Source organism: Patella vulgata, chromosome 3, assembly GCF_932274485.2.
Source record: "Patella vulgata chromosome 3, xgPatVulg1.2, whole genome shotgun sequence".
NCBI classification, from domain to species: Eukaryota; Metazoa; Mollusca; class Gastropoda; family Patellidae; genus Patella; species Patella vulgata.
In genome coordinates this window covers 6,692,443-6,713,859 of record NC_065881.2, presented here as the reverse complement: position 1 = coordinate 6,713,859, position 21,417 = coordinate 6,692,443, and the positions used below count along the sequence as shown (strand labels likewise).

The 21,417-nt window shown below is 35.7% G+C and overlaps 1 protein-coding gene across 2 annotated transcripts in view; it reads left to right on the top strand.

The window, feature by feature from the left end:
• LOC126815955 (DNA replication complex GINS protein SLD5) overlaps window positions 1-18,740 on the top strand; it is a 36,267-nt gene extending 17,527 nt beyond the window's left edge. Inside the window, exons 6-7 of one of the 2 annotated variants that reach the window (XM_056099753.1) lie at window positions 10,432-10,522; window positions 16,633-18,740. In XM_056099753.1, the coding sequence (XP_055955728.1) occupies window positions 10,432-10,522; window positions 16,633-16,729 (188 nt within the window). In that variant the 3' untranslated portion in view covers window positions 16,730-18,740. The remainder of the gene's footprint in view (window positions 1-10,431; window positions 10,523-16,632) is intronic. The other variant, XM_050542080.2, reaches the window with a different exon arrangement.
• Window positions 18,741-21,417: the final 2,677 nt, after the last annotated feature.

Below are 21,417 nucleotides of genomic sequence, written 5' to 3'. Positions count from 1 at the left end.
CAAACAAAACCGCCTCTGTGAAATTATCTGTCATAGGTGCCGCCATATTGAATAATTAGGGAACTTTTTTGTGATTCGGCTCTGATTAGTTTGACATCTTTCATACACACAATGGCTAAATAAACATATTTAATTTCATTCAATATGACAATAGAAGAGAAATAAATACTTCTAAAAATTTCTAAAAGCATACTCTGTGTTTTCGACTAAAATCGTTGATGTAGGAATTAAAATGTCGGTTAATTAGGTTAGGGCCTATTCTCAGCCGGAGCTAGCTGTAGATAGGCAGCCTAAGTTTGGGATGGCCGAATGGTTAGCGCATGCTAAAGACTTCCTGTATATTGGAATCAACAACAACCCAAAACCTTTTCTACTTCGTTGAAAAAAAGATGTTCACACTCTTCTATCCTGTTGTTAATCCTGTGTTGTACCGTTACGTTTCACAGTTATGGGAGATAGGATAAAGAGTTGACAATTCTCGCTATAATAGTTAAAAACTAGATAATGTAAAGGGTATATGCTGAATATTTCATTCAAATTGCTCCACTCTGAATCATCATTACTAAAGTCGGTACGATGACATCAAGAGTTAATTATGGCCTGGATAAGTTAATTAATATCTAATATTTTAGAGAACATTTAAGGCCTAAAGAAAGACCTACAATAGAGAGATTTAGCTCTTGCATAATGTATGTTTAATTAATGTATAATTAAACATTTAGATAACAATTCAGGCCTAAAGAAAGACGTGCAATTGGCAGATTTATCTCTTGCATAATGTATGTTTAATTAATGTTTAATTAATAATTTAGATAACAATTTAGGCCTAAAGAAAGACGTGCAATAGGCAGATTTAGCTCTTGAATAATTAATGTTTAATATTTAATTGTAACATGGTTTTATGACTTTTATGTTGAGAAAAGGAAGTGGTGTAATTTGATTTGAGTTTAGTCATGGTTGTTTACCGATACATCATAAATTTAATGTATGTTTAATATTTAATTGTAATATGGTTTTATGATTTTTATCTTGAGTAAAGGAAGTGGTGTAATTTAAGTTTCATCATAGTAGTGTAAAGTTGATATGTTTATCATTGAAGACACAGATCTTTCAAGTAAACATCAATCATAAATGTCAGAAATGTCATAAAGGACATGTTTTTTTTTTCTATTTAAGTCGAGTAGGGTTGTAAACATCATGTACTGAAAGGATGTGAGTTATAACCTTGAAATGATCCCCTGTCATGAGTGGACCGCGTGAAATTTAAAATCTCATTGATAAATGTCTGACGAAAATTAAAGTCATAACAGTATTGATTTGTTATCATGGCTATTATTTTATGATAGACGTAAACAATTGAATAACAAAAAAATATAGGTTTCCAGGCCGTCCACAAGCACTGTCGTGAGAGAGAGAGAGAGAAAGAAATGGGGTTTAAAGTCCACTCGACACAAACTAGGTAATTTTGGGACTAACATATGGTTTTAATTTTATTTCAATAATTCGCTTGCGCGTAGGGGTCTTTAGCGGTGGGAGAAATCCGGAGGACCCGGAGAAAACCCACAAGGTTGGACAGGCAACGTTTGAGAGGGAGAGAAATGGAGTTAATCGTCCACTAGTTCATTTCAGGACTAATATGATTTTATTTCAATAAATTGTTTGTCTTTAGCGGTGGGAGGAATCTGGAGGACACGGAGCAAGGTTGGACAGACGACCCTATCCTTGTCACCTACAAGCTGTAGGTAAATAAGAAGAAAAATATTTTTACTGTATAAATTGTGACCTCTAGTGTGTCCACAAGCTAAAAACGTGATTTTTCGTAGAATCGGGGGCCATAATCCATGAAGTTATTGTCCTATATATGCCAGTTTCGAAAGGAACCAAGATGTTTTGGAGATACACCTATATTTCACATTTTGTTAAAATCAGATAAAATTTGTGACCTGTAGAGTGTTCACAAACAAAATGAGAACAGACGTACAGGGGAGACGGCAATATACGTACACATGAAAATGGTAAATCAAACTCAAAATTCACCAAATTTCCACAGTTGTATAATACAGTAAGTGTATAAGGCGCTGGTTAGCTAACCTGGAGGAATTCATTCACCCAGTCGGAGCAGAACAGTAAGACGTTAAACCCATTTCATTTGCCTAGTTAGTGCAGGCCCTAACCCAGTGATAGGATTTCAAAATTTTAGTTGTCGGACATTTTCATTTTATTTCATAATCAAGAATAATACTTCCATTAGTTATTAGAAATTGGGCGATATCTTATGTCAACACAGCATACCCAACCTTATTCAGGGTGGGCAAGGGCTGTAACTGTAGCCATAATTAACGGAAATTGTTTCACTAATCTAAATAATGCATTAGATAGATCGGACAATAAACTTTGGTCATTTGAGTGGCCACTTAAGGTGCCATTTTGAAAAAAATTATTATTAAATAAAACCCGCTCAAAGTGTTTCTCAAATCCATTTTATTCAGCACATATTTCTGATAAACAAAACACCTTCAAAACATGTTTAGTTGACAGTGGTCATATTACACTTAAAAATCTCTAAATCAAGGTAGACATTGTTTGTTTAAGATAATTACATATTGAAGCATAATATCAAGTCTTATACCAAAGAAAACAAACTTTAAATTTAAAGCTACATTCCCAGAAAAGTATTTATCGGGTGGTTATTTCCAATAAAAGTATGGCAATTTTGGTATATATGGAGAGTAGAAATGTCCAATCTTACTAGAAAAATACCGGATTCACTGAAAAACACTCATGGAGCGCGTACAGGACAAAAATGTAAGGGTTTCCCTAATCGACAGCCCGACGATTAGAAGTGTCTACACGTGTGACGTCGAAGGTTGCACGCGGAGATTGAGCGTTTGATGTTCATGTTGTTAAACTTTATGAAGAATTTGACGTACAACACTTTCTGAAATAAAAATCACAGAAAAAGACGCGGGCAGTGGATGATCCGAAAATTTGATTAGGCTTCAATCTTTGTAATAAATATGCAATGAATTATCTTCCGACTTCGCTTGCGTTACTAAGTACCGAGAGAGGTTAGTCACGTGACACAAACACAGTTCGGCCACAAATAAATATGTGTGTGAGCACACATTTTGAAACATTGTTTCAATTTAAAATCATAAGAAAATTGCTATTCCTGGCACAGAGTTTGCAGTAAACATGTGTGACCATTGCTTTCTGTTTTTGACAGTCATACTCTTCTTAAAACCAATTTCCGTATGGATTTCTTCATCCCACAGGCCACGACATAAATGTGGATAGGGCGATCGTGTTTCCTTTGGACTTTAGCCATTATTATGCTTAGATTGAAAATTATACGACTGCACAATGGAATAAAAACCGATGTTCTGATAAAATAAGAAATACCGATAAATATTAGTTTGAAATGTGTTCATTTAGCGTCAGCGTGAATGCCAAATGCCGGTTGTAAACATTCTTTACTTTAGACGCGTTTGTTACTGGTGTTCGTAGGAAAACCAGTCATGCTGTTCAGGTCTCAAGTGTATTTTTAGTAACACAAGTGGCAAGTAACTTCATTAGCCAATCAAATATAAGGAGGAAATGCCGCGTGCAGCTGGGTGAATCTCAGTTTGACAGACAAATTTATGACGTTATTGACATTGTTGGGTTAGTTTCGGCAATAAACTTGTCAATATTTTGATTATTTTTACAGGGTTTTCTTAAAATTTTGCGCGAGCAACTAACCGCTCGCGTAAATGTAGATTTACGCGAGCGCGAGCAACTGCTCGCGTCTCGTGGCAAGCCCTGCAAACATAACCTCTTTTGATCGATTTTTTATAGCTAGGGTATTCTCCGACAATTGCAGTGTTTTGAGAAGGATTTGAAGCAAAATTATGATAAATTAATTAGTTTGAATATGTTTTTAGTCCAAATATATCATCAAATCACCCAGTTTGTACCCGGGAATGTATCCTTAATATTATACTTGATAGTCATCTAGGAGCCATGGTGGCTAGTTAGTTAAGACGCTGGCTCGCTAGCCTAGAGGTCGGGTGTTCGATCCCTGCATTGGCCGAGAAAGTTCATCTGGATTTTCCGACGTGGTTTCCCCTTGTCAGTGGTGCAGAATGGAGGGCCTGACAAGGACAGCTGTCTAGTCCTTCGGATGAGACGGAAAAACCGAGGTCCTGTGTATACATTGGAATGCACGTAAAAGATCCCTTGGCAGTTGGAATTCGATATAAGAGTAGGCGATCGTGCCGCTGCCCGGGCAAAATTTCCCTCATAGCACACTATATGGCGTATGCCCGTCTTCATTAGCCCAGGTTAGGAGCAGAACATTAGGACGTTAAACCCCATTTCATTTCATTTCATTTCTGATAGTCATCTAGAGTTAATGTTTTTTTATATGTCGTAAAATACCCTAGTAATACCCACCCACTCAAGTGCATAATAGAGAGATGTGAATTGGGTTAACATCTACTCGACACAAACTATTGGGACTAACATGGTTTAGTTTTATTTCAATATTTAGCTTGTGTGTAGAGGTCTTCAGCAGTGGGAGGAAACCGGAGGACCCGGTGAAAACCCATGAGATTGGACAGGCGGCCCTACTTCTTGTCACATCTCTATTCCTTGTCACGACCCTACTCTTTGTCACGCAAAACCAGAGAGAGAGTTTTATTTCAATAATTCACTTGCACATAGAGGTCTTCAGCAGTGGAAGGTTGGACAGACATACAAGCGGTGAATCGAAACTACGGCTCTCATTCAATGACAGAGCTGATTATCTATGTGCACGCATTAACCCATTGACTACTGAAAGGAAAGCCATCATTATATGACCGATGTCTAGGTCATATGTTATTTTTTTATTTTTCAATTCTGTTTTAAATTTCAAATCTATATTTTAATTTTCATTAATGCTTGGTTAGTCATTAGAGGCAGGCAGCAATTAACCTGTCAGTCAAATTATGACAGGCTGGAAACTAAAGTGGTTGATCTGTTAAGTCTCATCTAACTATTGTTTTAAATGCCTTTAATCTTAATCCTTCAATAATTATATGTTTATGTCAACACTTTCTAAGTACATGTAACTGATTTGTATAAATAGACAAATGTATGTTAGATGATGACATTAGTTGGAGAGACCAGCTTAGGGAACATACTAGTTGAAGGTCCGATATATATGGAATTATAAGTTGTTAAATTGTTGCTGTTAATTATTTGCTCCTGAAATAAAGTGTTGAAGATCCATTCCAAGAATCTGTATTCATTTCTGATACTTAGAGAACACGCGTTGACGAGCTACATTCCCTGAAAGTCGAACGGTGTTAATTATCCAGAAAAAGATTTCATTTTTGTGGATGATCATCCTTTATATTTTCTTTGGAAATTGTTATTGTCACATGTTGCTGCGTTCATACACAAGTGAGTACATCGGTTAAAATAGAATAGACAAGAAAGACATCAGTGAACCATGGTATATATATTCTATTACACACATGACTACTCTAGTTAAATACAGTAGATAAATTACCTTTTATCATCAACATATACTGTATATAACTAATAAACACCACAGGCAACTCTACTCCTTGTCACGTACACCCGGGGAATCATTGGGAGGAAACCGGAGGACCTGGAGAAAACCCATGAAGTTGGACGGGTGACCTTACTCATCACATACAAGCGGAGAATCGAAACCACGCCAGTTGACTCAATGACAGACCTTATGTTACGGCGCGCACCTTAAACCATTCAGTCATCCACCCACCCTGATTTATTCAGATAAACATGGTACTTTATATGAATGAATAGAAAGATTAGCTTTTCATATCTTGTTAATTCAAATTATTAAAAAGATATTGTATATCAATGGTGCCTATCTGTCTGTGAATGAAATGAAATGAAATGAAATGGAGTATAACATCCTACTCCTACTGGGCTAATCAGCCATGCAGTGCACAGTGAGGGATATTTGGCCCTACTCTACACTGTAATGGGCTCTATTACTACCAGTATGCTTGCATGCCAATGTGTAGTCTTGGTTCGGTCACCCAGAACCTCCTAAACTTCACCGTACAGAGGGCATGGGACCGTTGTCAATGTAATGTAACAGACAGGATAATCTAGCCAATGGCCTACTTATTCTCAAAAGTTGACAACCCACCCATATTATTCTGAATGATAGAGACCAACCTATATGTACACAGGACTTCGATTTTTTTGTTCCCTGTTGTAGCTGTTTATAACGAAACAAATGAACTTGGTATAACCTTCCTACCCATGGTAAAATAATTAATATAGATGTCAGCATATACTGAAATCGGACACGACCTTTGTAAACAAAATACATTGTAACTGTATATTTTCCTTTTCCCCACACAAAGTCAAAATAACCTAGGGGATTTTGAATCCCTCATAAACTACAATACTGTGAACGTTAAATTGAAATGAAAAGAAATTTTGCTTGGACTACGGCACTACGGCCTACTCTTACACAGAATTCCAACTGTCAAGCGATCTTTTACGGGCAAGCCAATGTGTACATCGGACCTCGTTTTTTTGTCCCAGGTGTGGGTCCCCCTTTTCAGTGATGCAGGACGGAGGGCCTGACAAGTCATTTGGATGGGACGAAAACCTGAGGTTTTCATTGGCTGAAATTGTCCAAGGGTACCCATGATTCTATAGAGCTAGGACAGCGAGAACAATGTGGATACCCACATCCCTATACTAGACTCATCCTAACAAAAATCACAATGCAAAATTTGACAGGGAGAACATGGCACAAAAGAACAAAAATTTATCTTATAGATAAATAGACACCGCGTATTGCGGGTACCTGGGAGTCTAGCTAGGACAACGAAAACAATTTGGATTCCATCGTAGTCTCACTGCCCTCTGACTAGACTCATTAGCAAAATAAAATGCAGCAATTGAGGGGCGGCAGCACTAAGGAACGAAAATAGGTTAGAGATCATACTATTGAATTTTATACAGTGTCCATGACACAAAGTCATGTCGGCAACGGAAAATAGTGGACACAAGACCCATGATAACCTGATCCTACTGGCACGATTACATTCCACTTCTTATGTATTTCAATCGACATCAACAGTTTAATATGGCCACATATCTTCCGTTTCTTGTTGTCGCGTGGATGTTCTGGATATTTACACAGTCTGGATGGCTGCCAGCTCAGACCCAACTTGCATCTATGAGCTGGGCATATAGTTTTTGAGCAGTCAGTTTGAAGATCATGTTTGGGAAGGTGTAATCTTCTTAAATGACCTGTAATGTCCTTTTTACAACTGCCTAGCGTTACTATAGTCCTTTCACTTGGATATGCGCTACATAACCCACACTCCATGGATGGGCATAGGGCCGAAAAAGCGCATTTTAGGCCCAAATTTGACATGTTTTTAGAAATTTCGATTTTCCGAAAGGAGAGGCTCTTGCATGACTGGAGTCCAAACTTCACTGATCAGCACGCGTCTTGTAGGCACTGATGACACCGTTTTTAATACTCAGGAAATGCGAGAGATGGAATGAAGCTGAAATAAACGGCCTGAAATAGGAAAGCAACAGGGAAGGAATATATCATAAAGATCCGATTTTCACATGTTTACGGACGCCACTGCTCACCACACTATTGCGTTGCATCCAATTTTATTTTTTATTTTGATAAAGCATGCTATGAACTTCACAACGACTGTATGAGAATCTATGATATACCTGCAAAGGGGGTACTACAAGGATTTTTGGGAAAGCTGTATTTTGCGTCTTACAAGATATGCCATTTTCACTGAGCTCTGAAACCCCCATAAGACAACATTTGATAAAAATGGTGCCCATGTTAGAAAGTCGGAATGATAGCCTTTGCAATGAGAGCATGACAACTACCCAACATAACATACTTTATGAACAGCGATATTTCAAATATTTGCTATTTTCAATGAAAATTCAATGAAAAAATAGCTATTTTCGAGTGAAAAACTACTGTTCCAGCTGTAGGCCCCAGGGTAGGTTTTGGGCTATGGGACATCACCATATTTAGAGCAATGCTTAGGTGGTCCAATAACCAGAGTATGGTTAAAAATTTCAAACCTGGTACTTTGGCGTTTTTTTTCGAATTTTGCATGGTTTTCTCGCGGATTCATTCTTAATACCACTCTTCTGGTAACTGAATAATATGTCCCAATCTTTATTCTAGTCAACAAATTGTACTATTTTACAATATTCCAATAAATTGGTGATATAAATTTCATCTTAACACACCTAATTTAAAAAATTGGAAAAATTCAACTAAATGATCTGAAAAGCCTGACGTAAAGCTTTTCAAATGTGACTTGGATTTAAAAATATTTTTGAACCCTCAGGACAAGTAAAATAGGACTTAATGGATAATTTACACAACAGGCAAGACACTAACACATCTAGTACTTAGAATAAGGCTATTTTATATTTTCTGGAGCTGTCAAGCCAGCCAGAGTGTTATTATCCCTTTAAAGGAAACGTGAAATAAATTAATGTGAACCTTGTTATAATGTGTTTTATAAAAAAAACCTTTAAAAAAACACATGCATAAAGTAAATATTCTGAATATTTTGTATTTTTCACAAATATAATTTCCGCTGTGTTGCATTACACCATTTATCTTACTCTTATGTACTACATTTATGTACTACATTACCAGTACATCGGTACATTATATATACTTGCATGTTTATGAAAATATATTATAAAAGTGGCCGATTCCAAGCATGCTTTCTTCAGACAATGGACAATGTCTTAATTTTTCACAGATGAATCAACGCTAAAATTTAAATTTTGAAAGTCTCTGAAATACATTTGAGGCATTGTTAATCCATTGCAAATTACAGTTGAATCTCTAAAATGAATATCCGGTCCCCTGAGTCCACAAAGCATTTTCAGCTGACATAAACATGCATTATGCAAGAGCTAAATCTACATATTGCAGGTCTTTCTTTAGCCCTGAAATGTTATCTAAATTTTTAATTAAGCATTAATTAACTTACCCAGTGATTACGTTTCTAGTGTAAGGAAAGATTTGTCATATAAGAATCTTCAATGAAAAAAATGGAATTAAACAGTTAGAAGGTTTAATGGATCCATGTGATTTAAAGCGTCGACACATGGATCCAAAATTTTCACAGTCTACAACAGAATACAATACAGAACCGCTGTATTCATCCGCAAAAAAAAAATAGTACCTAAAATTCATGTACATTATGTTTAAACGTCAAATGAGGTCAAATGAATAGAGACGTCTTTAATATATACTAAATATTCGTATCATCCCAAATCGACAATAAAACAGTGAGAAAAAGGAAAATCTAAGTAATGGCAATCTAATTAACATAAAATTTACGACATAATGGATTCTTCAATGTTTTGATGGTGATCATGAAGAAAATAGGCCTACATCTGTTCTCAGGAATCCGATAAGATTTTCCAAAAAAAGATCACTAGAATTATAGATTGTTATTCCACAAAGTCGAAAGTTTGTTAGATTTTTCATTCAGTCAAGTTAGAGCGAGTTTATTGCCGTACTTTGAGCTCCAAACCCGATAGAAATGAAGGCGGATGTGGCCATAATAGTTTTAGAGATCACTACGTGATGGCGCTCCTGCGTCGCGACAAACGGGGCCGATTTGTACAGACCATGACAAACTCTTGATGCCATCGGATGCCTGTGATGTTTAGTGGATTTGAATATGTTTTGTGGTGGATGAGGTTATGGTAAAAATGAATAATTGAGACATTGTTTATTATCGTAAAACGGTAGTAATGACAATTGAGGCTAGCCTATAATTGTATTGCTAATAGCTAGGCTCATAGTGAAGTAATTTGACTGAAATTTTTAGCATATTCTTTTTTCATTATTTATTTTTAACTATATTAGCGAAAACTGTCGTATCAACCCAACTGATCTATCCTTTTTAGGCTTAGAACTTTTCAGTCAGCCCTCGTACATTAGTGAGACAAAAAGAAGCCCATTGCATTGTGGAAAATTTGATATTCTCATAAAAAACTGGGAATGACATTTAACAGACGGCAATTAATAAATCAAAACCGAAATACAGATAAAAATGTTACATATCACCACAAATATATCACAACTCATAAAACAAGTTATTTAAAGGCATGGTCTTCTATGAAAGACAAAAACATGTCTTGAAATAGTGCCATTATTTAAGGTGTCATTATCAACGTCATAGTGACGTCATTTGATGTTTTTTGATGGAGAAACCGTGATGCACTAGAGTAGAGTTTGCATTTTGTCTGCCAAATATGTTTCCCTGCAGAAAAACCATGTTGTACATATATATCTAATATATGTATATAAATAAAACCCCAACAATAAGGAAGGTCATATATATATTTAGATGTTATTTGTCTTTTTTTCAGTAATACAGCCAAATCTAGATAACTATATATTTTTACGGGTGAATGAAGACACACAAGGTATTTTAATAGAAGAAGAAACATTAGATACTGGGTAAGTAGGTGATTTATATATAAACAACTTATACCTTAGTACAAGAAAAAACAAAACAAACCACATCTGATGTGGTTAGGAGAGAGAGAAACCCATCTGAAGAGAGAGAAAGAGAGAGAGAGAGAGAGAGAGAGAGAGATTTGACTGAAATCTCATATTCATGTTTGATTATTTATTTTGAACTAACATAATGCATCTTTTATAAGAGAGAGAGAGAAACGCATCTGATGTGGTTAGGAGAGAGAGAGAGTGTGTGTGTGTTTAATTAAATTATTCATATAATAATTCAAAAATAGATGATAAAAAAGAAAATGTTGAAAATTTCAGTCAAAAAACTTTGTTATTAATGGAATTGTCACTGTTAGAAGTTTGGACTAGAAATAGACATTAGTTGTGTCTGCACTGTCTATGAGAATTGGGGATCGTTTGATTGACAGACGATAACTCCACCCACATATTCTCGATTATCAAGTAACATGCTCAATGGCTATGGTAGCCTCGCTTGGCAGGCCTTTCATCACCAGTTTCTGGTAGTGACATCAGCGACTAACGGTAAACGTTAGCTTGGTCCGCCATTTATTGATGGGTCATGAGGTCAACATTGTAAACAATAGGTTTATCTTCAGCATTGTGTCCTTTGCACCCATAAAGATCATATAATTCGTACAGTCCCAACATGTTCTCTCTTCTTCCAATGATTTTTCACAAAAATAACATCTACAACTCATAGAATTGACGTTGTCTTCAATGACAGCGTCTGCGAGGGTTGTTCAGGGAGGCCGCCATATTGCACTATTTTGTGCGTCGGTCGGGTCTATTTCAGATATACACAATCAATTCTGTTGATGTTTTTAGCGTTGGGATTGACTAATAATAGTTAATGTGTTTCAGTTCTAAAACAAACATTTTAAACTTTAACGCAAATTTAGAAAATAGCCAAATTCTGGCTGGGATTACTGAGCAAAATGGCCATTCACTGTGTACGTGCGAAAAAAAAGCTAGCCTCCAATTAATTTTCGTACGTTAGTTACGTACGGAGTTGATTGTGAGCTTGTCGTGTAAATAAAGGTCTAATTAATAATTTCTATAACATCTTGAGCCTAACGAAATACCTGCAATGGGCAGATTTAGCTCTTGCATAATCAGGGCTAGAAATTCACGCGAATCTCCGAATCTGATTCGCGCAAGGATTCTCGCAAGAGCTTACGCTGCGAATCTATAAGGATTCGCGTAAAATTTTTCTTAAAAAAAAAAAAAAATCTCGGAGAATTCTCGACTCCAACTGTTGAATGTCAGTCACGGTTAATTGTGGGATTTAGCCGATTGATGTTTAATCTAGCCGATTGGTAAAACAATGAATCGGCCACATGGTATCATAAATCAACCTACTTGCCTTTTGTCTAATTATGACTTGTTAATAAAGAAGTGTCGGCTACAACAACAGTCATACCTTAGTGCGAATCTGCCATATGTGGTTCATAATCCGAGTAATTAGCACATTTAACACATTTAACGGTGATTTTGATAATCCGGTAAAAAAACAAAACAAGCTGATAATTCATACTAGGTTCAGTAAAATACGCCTGTGGTGAATGAAGACGATCTCGGCATGGTTTGCGAATCGCGCATCTTCCACGCTCCGTCCGTGTGAATTCCAGGTATTAAAATAATAACTGGATCATACATTGATGGATTCACGGACCAGTTGTTAGTTAAATTTAAATTTGCATTGAATATAATCCCCTGATAGAACACCGAATACACAGAGAAACTGGATATTTTCCCAACAGAATCTCAAATGTCGAATTCCAATGACACGTGACATATTGGTTGGAATTAGGTCAATAAACCAGTTCTAAATAGCGTTTACCGTTATGATTTTTTATTTTATATACATGCTGACAGAGACTTAATTTTAAAAATATTATTGAAGGCTATATCATAGTCGTACCGAAGTTTATTTTGTCACGTGATCATTGTGCAGTTTGTCTATCATCGACGAATGAATAAAAACTTTTGCAAGTTACGTGACTAGTTGCGTGATGGACAAAAGACTACAAATTGTGCTATGAAGAAATGCCATGGTGCTGTATCAGCTTATTTTGACTACGGCATTTTCTGGATATTACTTTTGACACTATTTAAGTGTTTACCAAAAACTCCATCTGATTGTTTTATTTTTATCATTGTTGTTGTATTTTGGTGTTTTAGATTATCACAATAAACACAATTTTGTTTTTTAGACAGTATTATTAATTAAGAGTCGAAAGATTCGCGCAGATTCCATATATGAGAATTCTCTTAGATTCTTGCAAAAAATGACGAATTTCTAGCCCTGATAATGTATGTTTAAAGTAGACAAGTCTCTAACTCAATAGCATTCAGAGTCTTCGACATCATTAATGTTTAAAGTAGCTAAGTCTCTAACTCAATAGCATCCAAAATCTTTGACACTGAAAACACAAATTATTTGTCAATTTAAATCAACATTGATGTTGTGGTCTGACCGGGACAAGATGGGCTTCTGATATCAAATATTTGAGACAAAATAAACATTTTACCATTGGTACACGATTGCTTTTCAGCGCTATTTGTAACAAGGGACTCGAAGAACGGGACTAGACATATTCCACAAGTCATGTCAAACGGTGACGCCATATTCTTATCTGGAGAGCATGCACATAGACTGGAATAACCAGACGCTAGAGATTGCAATTCGATTGAGACTTCTGGCGTAATTTTCCAAACATAACTTTTTTGAAATTAAGAGTAAAAACGGAAACAATTGAATGAAAATCAGTTTATATACATGCATATTACATTATAATATGCGTTGCAACACATTTGTTTCAATTTCTAGGTCTTAAATATTAGCGATTTAGCTCCTTTAAACATACATTATGCAAGAGCTAAATCTGTCTATTGCAGGTCTTTCTTTAGGCTTGAAATGTTATCTATATTATTAATTAGTTAGACATCAATTAACCTATCCAGACCATAATCAACTGTAGATGGCATCGCTAGCCTGCGATCTTTAATGGATTATGAGCCGATTTACTGCATAACTTTCCTTCACGATTTAACGATTAAATAGATAATTGAGACTATGCTGTTTATCATACCGACTTTAGTAATGATGATCAAGGCTAGGCGGAAATTTCAATCGCTTAGTTCTCAATTCAAAGTGGATCAATTTGAATGAAATTTTCAGCAAATTGCCTTTATATTATCTAGTTTTTAACTATTATAGTGAGAACTGCCAACTCGTTATCGAATCTCCCATAATGTATCTTTAAGGTTGATGAAAATTAGTTACATTTATTTTTGTACTTGATCTTTAGCAGCAATATGATGCCGATTAATACAATCGTATCAAGATAACGGCCATCTATTGACATACAAACTGTAATTGAATAACCACTTTTCACTTATATTATACATAACGAGATCCATAGCTCAAGGTTAAACAAAGAATTTTTTTTATTTTTGTATAAACATAATATATAAACAGCTGATATGTTAAGAGTGGTAGAGTCCAATATGATCTATTTATCTACTTAGGTTGAGAATGGTTTATTCCAACTTGACCTACATTAATGGATCATTCTGACATGACATGATTTATATTGGTAACCTGGGAGGTGTGTGTATATATATATGTATAAAAAAATATATATATAAAATGAAAGGCCATCTGGCACTTCCAGAAAGTGCACAAATAAATTCACCTGAAAAAAATATAAATTCTTAGTTTCAGAAATAATGTAGAGATATTAGACAGCCTACCTTGGAAAGATATCCTTTGTGCACTTAAATGTGCACTTTTGGTGTAAAAATTCAGAAATAAAAGCATATGTTGATATTCTTAGATTAAAGATACATTAGTTACGAGTTTAATAAAGAGTTGGCTATTCTTGCTTTAATAATTCAAAAAAAGATGATGAAAGAAAGAAAATATTGAAAATTTCAGTTAAATTACTTTATTCTAAATGGAATTGTCTCTGTTGGAAGTTTGGACTAGAAATAAGCATCAATTGTGTCTGCACCGTCGACGATTTTTGTGGATCGTTTGATAGACAAGACAATAACTCCACCCACACATTCTCAATGGCTATGGTACCCTCGCTTGGTAGGCCTTTCATCAGAAGTCTCCGGTAAACGTTAGCTTGGTCAGCCATTTCTTAATTTAATTTTAAATGGACGACTGTTTTAAATGCAAGCTGTTTCCACGCCATCCGAGGGTCTACAAAGTTGATTTTGAGCTTGTCATGTAAATAAATGTCTAATTAATAATTTCTAAAACATCTGAAGCCTAAAGAAAGACTTGCAATAGGCAGATTTAGCTCTTGAATAATGTATGTTTAAAGGCTCAATACCACTCTTGTTGTAACTAAATAATATGTCCCAATCTTTATTCTAGTCAACAAATTGTACTATTTTACAATATTCCAATTAATTGATGATACAAATTTCATCTTAACACACCTAATTTAAAAAATTGGAAAAATTCAACTAAATGATTTGAAAAGCCTGACGTAAAGCTTTTCAAATGTGACTTGGATTTAAAAATATTTTTGAACCCTCTGGACAAGTAAAATAGGATGTAATGGATAATTAACACATCAGGTAAGACACTATATCACATCTAATACTTAGAATAAGGCTATTTTTTTATTTTCTGGAGCTGTCAAGCCAGCAAGAGTGTTATTGTCCCTTTAACATCAATTATTTTTATTATATTGTAATCTTGTGTGAAATTACTGTAGATGCTTTGGAGAGACCAAAATGGGAAAATATTTGTGATCAGCCATTTAATACACACAAGATTAAACACACTGTCCTGTTTAAACCAAATGTAACTGGTTTTGTTACCAAATTTGGCATTATCAGTAATAAAATGCATGAGAGAGGGGTGAAAGTTCAATAATATAAATACATTCCATAGTTGATAAAGTGGTATGATCCAACTTGATCTAGTTTTTAACTACAATGTATTATTCTCCTGTACCTAAAACACCCATGGCCTTAGTTATCATGGGGTGTTGGATGGCTGAATGGTTAGCATGTGCGCGCTGTATCATAAAGTCTGACATTGTACGTGACAAGGAGTTGGGTAGCCTGTCCAACCTTGTTGGTTTTCTCTGGGTCCTCCGGTTTCCTCGCATTGCTAAAGACCCCTACAAGCAAGCGAATTATTGAAATAAAATTGAACCATATGTTAGTCCCGAAATCACCTAGTTTGTGTCGAGTGGAGGTTAAGCCCCATTTCTCTCTCTTAGTTGTCATCATTGACCCTCGATCCCTGCATTAAGCCAACTTGTTGCTGCATGATTTACTATTTTTTTTATTTATGGCCCCTTCCTAACCTTGACACGTGCCGTTAATGAGAAATTTTGTTCTAAATTTTACAAATATATCCTAGTTCTTTTTTTCTATGTACTTTATTCTAGAATGAAGTATTTATTTCTTTATTTATGTTGATAGGAAGCCAAAGCTTGATGTATTTCATCTCTTTTTAGAATCGTAATTCATTGATACACTTTACCAAAATAACCACAGCACGTATATTTCACGTAGTGTTCTTGTGTTATTTGTATGTGGTTAGAACAAGTTGCCAAAAGGTCGTGTTTAATGTTTCAAGAACGAGAAAGAAAGAGAAATGGGGTTTTAACATCCACTGGACACAAACTAGATCATTTCGGGATCAACATATGGTTCAATTTTATTTCAATAATTCGCTTGTGCGTAAGGGTCTTTAGAAGTGGGTGGAAACCGGAGGACCCAGAGAAAACCCACGAGGTTGGACAGGCGACCCTACTCCTTGCCACGTACAACCGGGGATTTGAAACCACGCCAGTCGACTCAATGACAGACTTTATGATACAGCGCGCGCACGCTAACCATTCAGCCATCCAACCCCCCGAATGGAAACCATGTTAGTTGACTCAATGTAAGACCTTATGGTACAACGAGCATAGCTAACCATTCGACCATCCATTAGCTCTTGCATAATGTATCTTTAAAAAAAAAATTTTATTTTATTTTTTTTCCGTTTCAGTGAAGAAATAGTTGATTTAGCTCTTGCATAATGTATCTTTTTTTTGTTTCAGTGAAGAAATAGTTGATTTAGAGAAAGGCGATCAACACATCATGAGGTATCGTCCGTTAGCCCCACATGTAGCATCGTCTGCTGTGTCGTTAATATAATAACATACACACTTTCAACATAATTAGCTGTGAAAAAAATCAACATTTTACCAAATTTTCCAGCTATTCAACTTTCTAATACAAAGATTGGTGTGGAAGGATAGGAGATGAACAGATGTGAATTTGGGAAAACACTAATGCAAATGACGTCACACAATCTGTAGATTCCTTAGGCCTGGGAGGGGGGTTGGATGGCCGAATTGTTAGCGTGTGCATGTTGTTTTATGAGGTCTGTCATTGAGTCAACTGGTGTGGTTCTGATTCCCCATTTGTACTGACAAGGAGTAGCATCGCCCGTCCAACCTTGTGGGTTTTCTCCGGGTCCCCCGGTTTCCTCCCACTGTTAAAGATCCCTACGCGCAAGCGAATTATTGAAATAGAATTAAACCATATGTTAGTCCCGAAATGACCTAGTTTGTGTCGAGTGGAGTTGAACCCCATTTCTCTCTCTATCTCTCTCTTCCTTAGATAGAAATAAAAAGTGACTGTCGAACCAACCCATCAAATCTAGTTTGTGATCAGATCAAATTAAGATCAAAAAATTGTTTAAACCAAGGAATGTCAATATTAAAGTCTAACTGTGAAGAGAATAACTAGAACCGTTCTGGCCTCGAGTTCATAAAACATTCTCTAGACTTAAGTTATGAATTTGCTCAACTTTCAATCACTGTTTATGAGAAATATCTTTGATCTAGAAACACAAAACTTTACACATAGTTTCTTATTGATATATTTCATACATTATACCAACAAAAGTTTTATAAAGGGCTATATTGTAGTTAAAATAAGGTCAACAATTTTGAGTAAATTCTTAACTGAAGTCTGAAAAAGCTTTATGAACTCGGGGTTGGGACAAATCTGTGAAGTACGCCATTATGTAATTACACAATTACACCTAGTAAACTGATTGAATGCCTAGAAACTATTATCAAGTGACAAGTACAAGCAAATAAAAATAAGACCGGTTTCTTTACTTCAATTTGATAAATGAATATTGTCTGCGTGTATATATCTCTGGTTATAAATGACTTAGCATTATGTTGTATATTATCAAGCCTGCCGAAAGGGCACCTGTTAAACTTATATATATATATATATATATATCCGAAATATTAGAACAACCGTAAAGCTGCACTACTTTGTTTCACGGTAAATGATGAAAAGATAAAAGGTATGCCGAAACAAACTGATTTCAACACTGGTTTAATAACATTTTTAAAGTACTTTTTGTCTGTCTGGGACTATTCATAAATAATGTCATTGTATAAAGATGAACAGTATAGTATATTTTAATATTTATACATATTTACATAGTAACACTGTGGTTTTAATTGGCTATAGTTACCATATATATATATAGATGTTGAAATCGTAGTATTGTTAATATAGAAAAAAATAAAGGTTAAAAATGCATAAAGAAAGTACTTTTGTTTATTTGTCTACATGTTTTGCTTGAGCTTGTCAAGACATACAATAAATGACATGACGTCATTGAAGAATAAAAGTATATATATGTCAGGTTGACAATACTTAGTTATTATTGACATGTTATTGAACATATTATAATGTTAGTGATCACTTTGTATCCTTGACTTACAAATTTCCATTATTATTGTCACGTATAAACATATTTCTGTATATAAACAAGAGATTGTATGATTGGTTTTGTTTTGTTGTCTGGCAACCCATGTTTTCATTACCATACAAATAACATGGAAATACCCTAGATATCTTCCAGGTCTGGTATGTGAGTGATCAAATAATCTGTGGTCAATATCCCCTCTGACTTTAAGCCTACAGTAAACAAATATAGCCTAGCTAATGGCAGTACCATAACTTATTAACCTAATAACCGCTACATGAACTTCTATGACCACCATGTAAACAACAACTGCAGCAGTGACCAGCACTAACACACTGCCAATAATAACGACAAACGATCAGCTATTTTTCCTTTCTGTCTCTATTTTATATACTGGTATATTGAAAATCTATCATTTTCAATTACAGCGAAAGTTCATATTTAAAGTCAATTTTGAAACAGGTTGTGTTTTTTCTTTTATTGAAAGTCCCAAGTTCACAAAGCATTCTCATACTCAACTTTCAATCATTTTTATGAGATATACCTTTGATCCAGAAACATAAAACTTTGCACCTAGTTTCTTATTGATGTATTTGATATATTAAAACAACAAAAGGTTTAAAAAGGGCTCTATTTCAGTTTAAATAAGACAAAGAATTTTGAGTAAAATCTTAAATTAAGTCTGAAAATGCTTTGTGAACTCGGAGTTGAGACCCTGTAGCACTTACTGAGAAACCCAAAACAACACAGATGATCCAAAATGTCAAAATTAATGGCAGACACATGGACAATTTTAATGTAAAGAGAAAAAAATGGAAATTGCATATCTTGTTTAAAAATGTAAAACAAAAAAGCCATCAATAATGCCAGAAAATTACTTTAAAAAAAACCAGACAAACAAATTATAACTTACAGCGTACACATTATTAACTCTGAATACATAGAAAAAATGAAATGGGTTTAGCTACCTACTGTTCTGCTCCGACTGGGCTAATGAAGATGGGTATACGCCATACAGTGTGCTATGAGGGGAATTTTGCCTGAACAGCGGCACTATGGCCTACTCTTATATCGAATTCCAACTGTCAAGGGATCTTTCACGTGCATTCCAATGTATACACGGGACCTCAGTTTTTAGTCTCATCCGAAGGACTAGACAGCTGTCAAGGGATCATTTATTTCCTGTCCATCCAAACAACTATACTATAGTCAAAGAGAATATAAAGTTATTTATAGATATAAAAATCCCGGCTCAACAGACTTGAAGTTGTTACAAGGTGGTTTATTCAAACATTTAACGGGGGGTTGGATGGCCGAATGGTTAGCACGTGTGCGCTGTATCATAAGGCCTGTCATTGAGCCAACTGGTGTGGTTTCGAATCCCCGGTTGTACATGACAATGAGTAGGGTCGCCTGTCCAATTTCGTAGATTTTCTCTGTGTCCTCCAGTCTGGTTTCCTCCTACTGCTAAAGACCCCTACGCGCAAGCAAATTATTGAAATAAAATTGAACCATATCTTAGTCCCGAAATGCCTTGTTTTTGTGGCCAAGGGACCACATTAAACCCTCCCCCTCTCTCTTTCTCTCCCAAGCCAGCTTTGTCATTGAAAAATGCTAACTAGGCCATACACAGGAGATCCATCTCAAAGAGATAACAGCTTAGACAATACTGATATCAATTTCACATCAAAATAAGTCTTGGTTTTATCTCCAATTTACTGGTTGTACGTGACAAGGAACAGGATCGCCTGTCATGGTATCGATTCCCCGGTTGTACGTGACAAGGAACAGGGTCGCCTGTCATGGTTTTGATTCCCCTTTGTAGGGTTGTACTTGACAAGAGTAGGGTCGCCTGTCAAACCTCATGGGTTTTTTCCGGGTCCTCTGGTTTCCTCCCACTGCTAAAGACCCCAACGTGCAAGCGATTTATTGAAATAAAGTTAAACAGTGTGTTAGTCCCAAAATGACCTAGTTTGTGTCGAGTGGACATTAAACTCCATTTCCTCCCACTGCTAAAGACCCCAACGTGCATGCAAATTATTGAAATAAAATTGAACCATATGTTAGTCCCGAAATGCCTTGTTTGTGTCCAAGTGACCACATTAAACCCTCCCTCTCTCTCTCTCTCCCTCATAAATAAAATGTAAAAACTTTAAAAATATTAATTTTATTCAGTGTCATAAATGCAGATTATATTTGAATTAGTTATTATGCAAATTTCATTCGAATTCAGACAAAGGCAATTATTGGATTCCTAGCAATCCAGTACTGTATCTAAGTACAGACAGATTGCATATTAACTTTGAGAGAGTTTAAGGAGGGTTTGTCACAAAGATAGAAGAGCTAACTACTTCTCCCCCTAGAGGTAAACAAGATATTCTTTACATTAAGGTAATTGTTGAATATTCTACTTTATATAAGGGTAGATAATATTGAAGGTTATGTAGGTTGAATGGCCGAATGGTTAGCGTGTGCGCGCTGTATCATAAAGTCTGTCATTGAAACAAACCAGAGTGGATTTGATTCCCCAGTTGTACGTGACAAGGAGTAGGGTCACCTGTCAAACCTCATGGGTTTTTTCCGGGTCCTCCGGTTTCCTCCCACTGCTAAAGACAAAGAACAGGGTCACCTGTAATGGTTTCGATTCCCCTGTTGTAAGTGACAAGGAGTAGGGTTGCTTGTCCAACCTCATGGGTTTTTTCCGGGTCCTCTGGTTTCCTCCCACTGCTAAAGACCCCCTACGCGCAAGCGATTTATTGAAATAAAGTTAAACAGTGTGTTAGTCCCAAAATGACCTAGTTTGTGTCGAGTGGACATTAAACTCCATTTCTCTCCCACACTCTCCTTAATTGCCCCTTTTATGAAAAAGTGATAGGATTCAAGATTATTCTAAGTGATGAACGTGTTTTTAGTGTGTAGTAAGTGACCTCAGTGTTTTATGATGGTGGTGGCCAGGTATCCTGGGGTCAAAAAGACAAATGTTATTGAGGGCCAAGGGGTCAGTCATATTTCTAGAAAAGCCCTACTAACTCAAAACATTTGACAGGAAATACGCAAATTGAATATAATAGATTGTGTTACTTCCTCCTCTTCGTGTTGTTCAGGG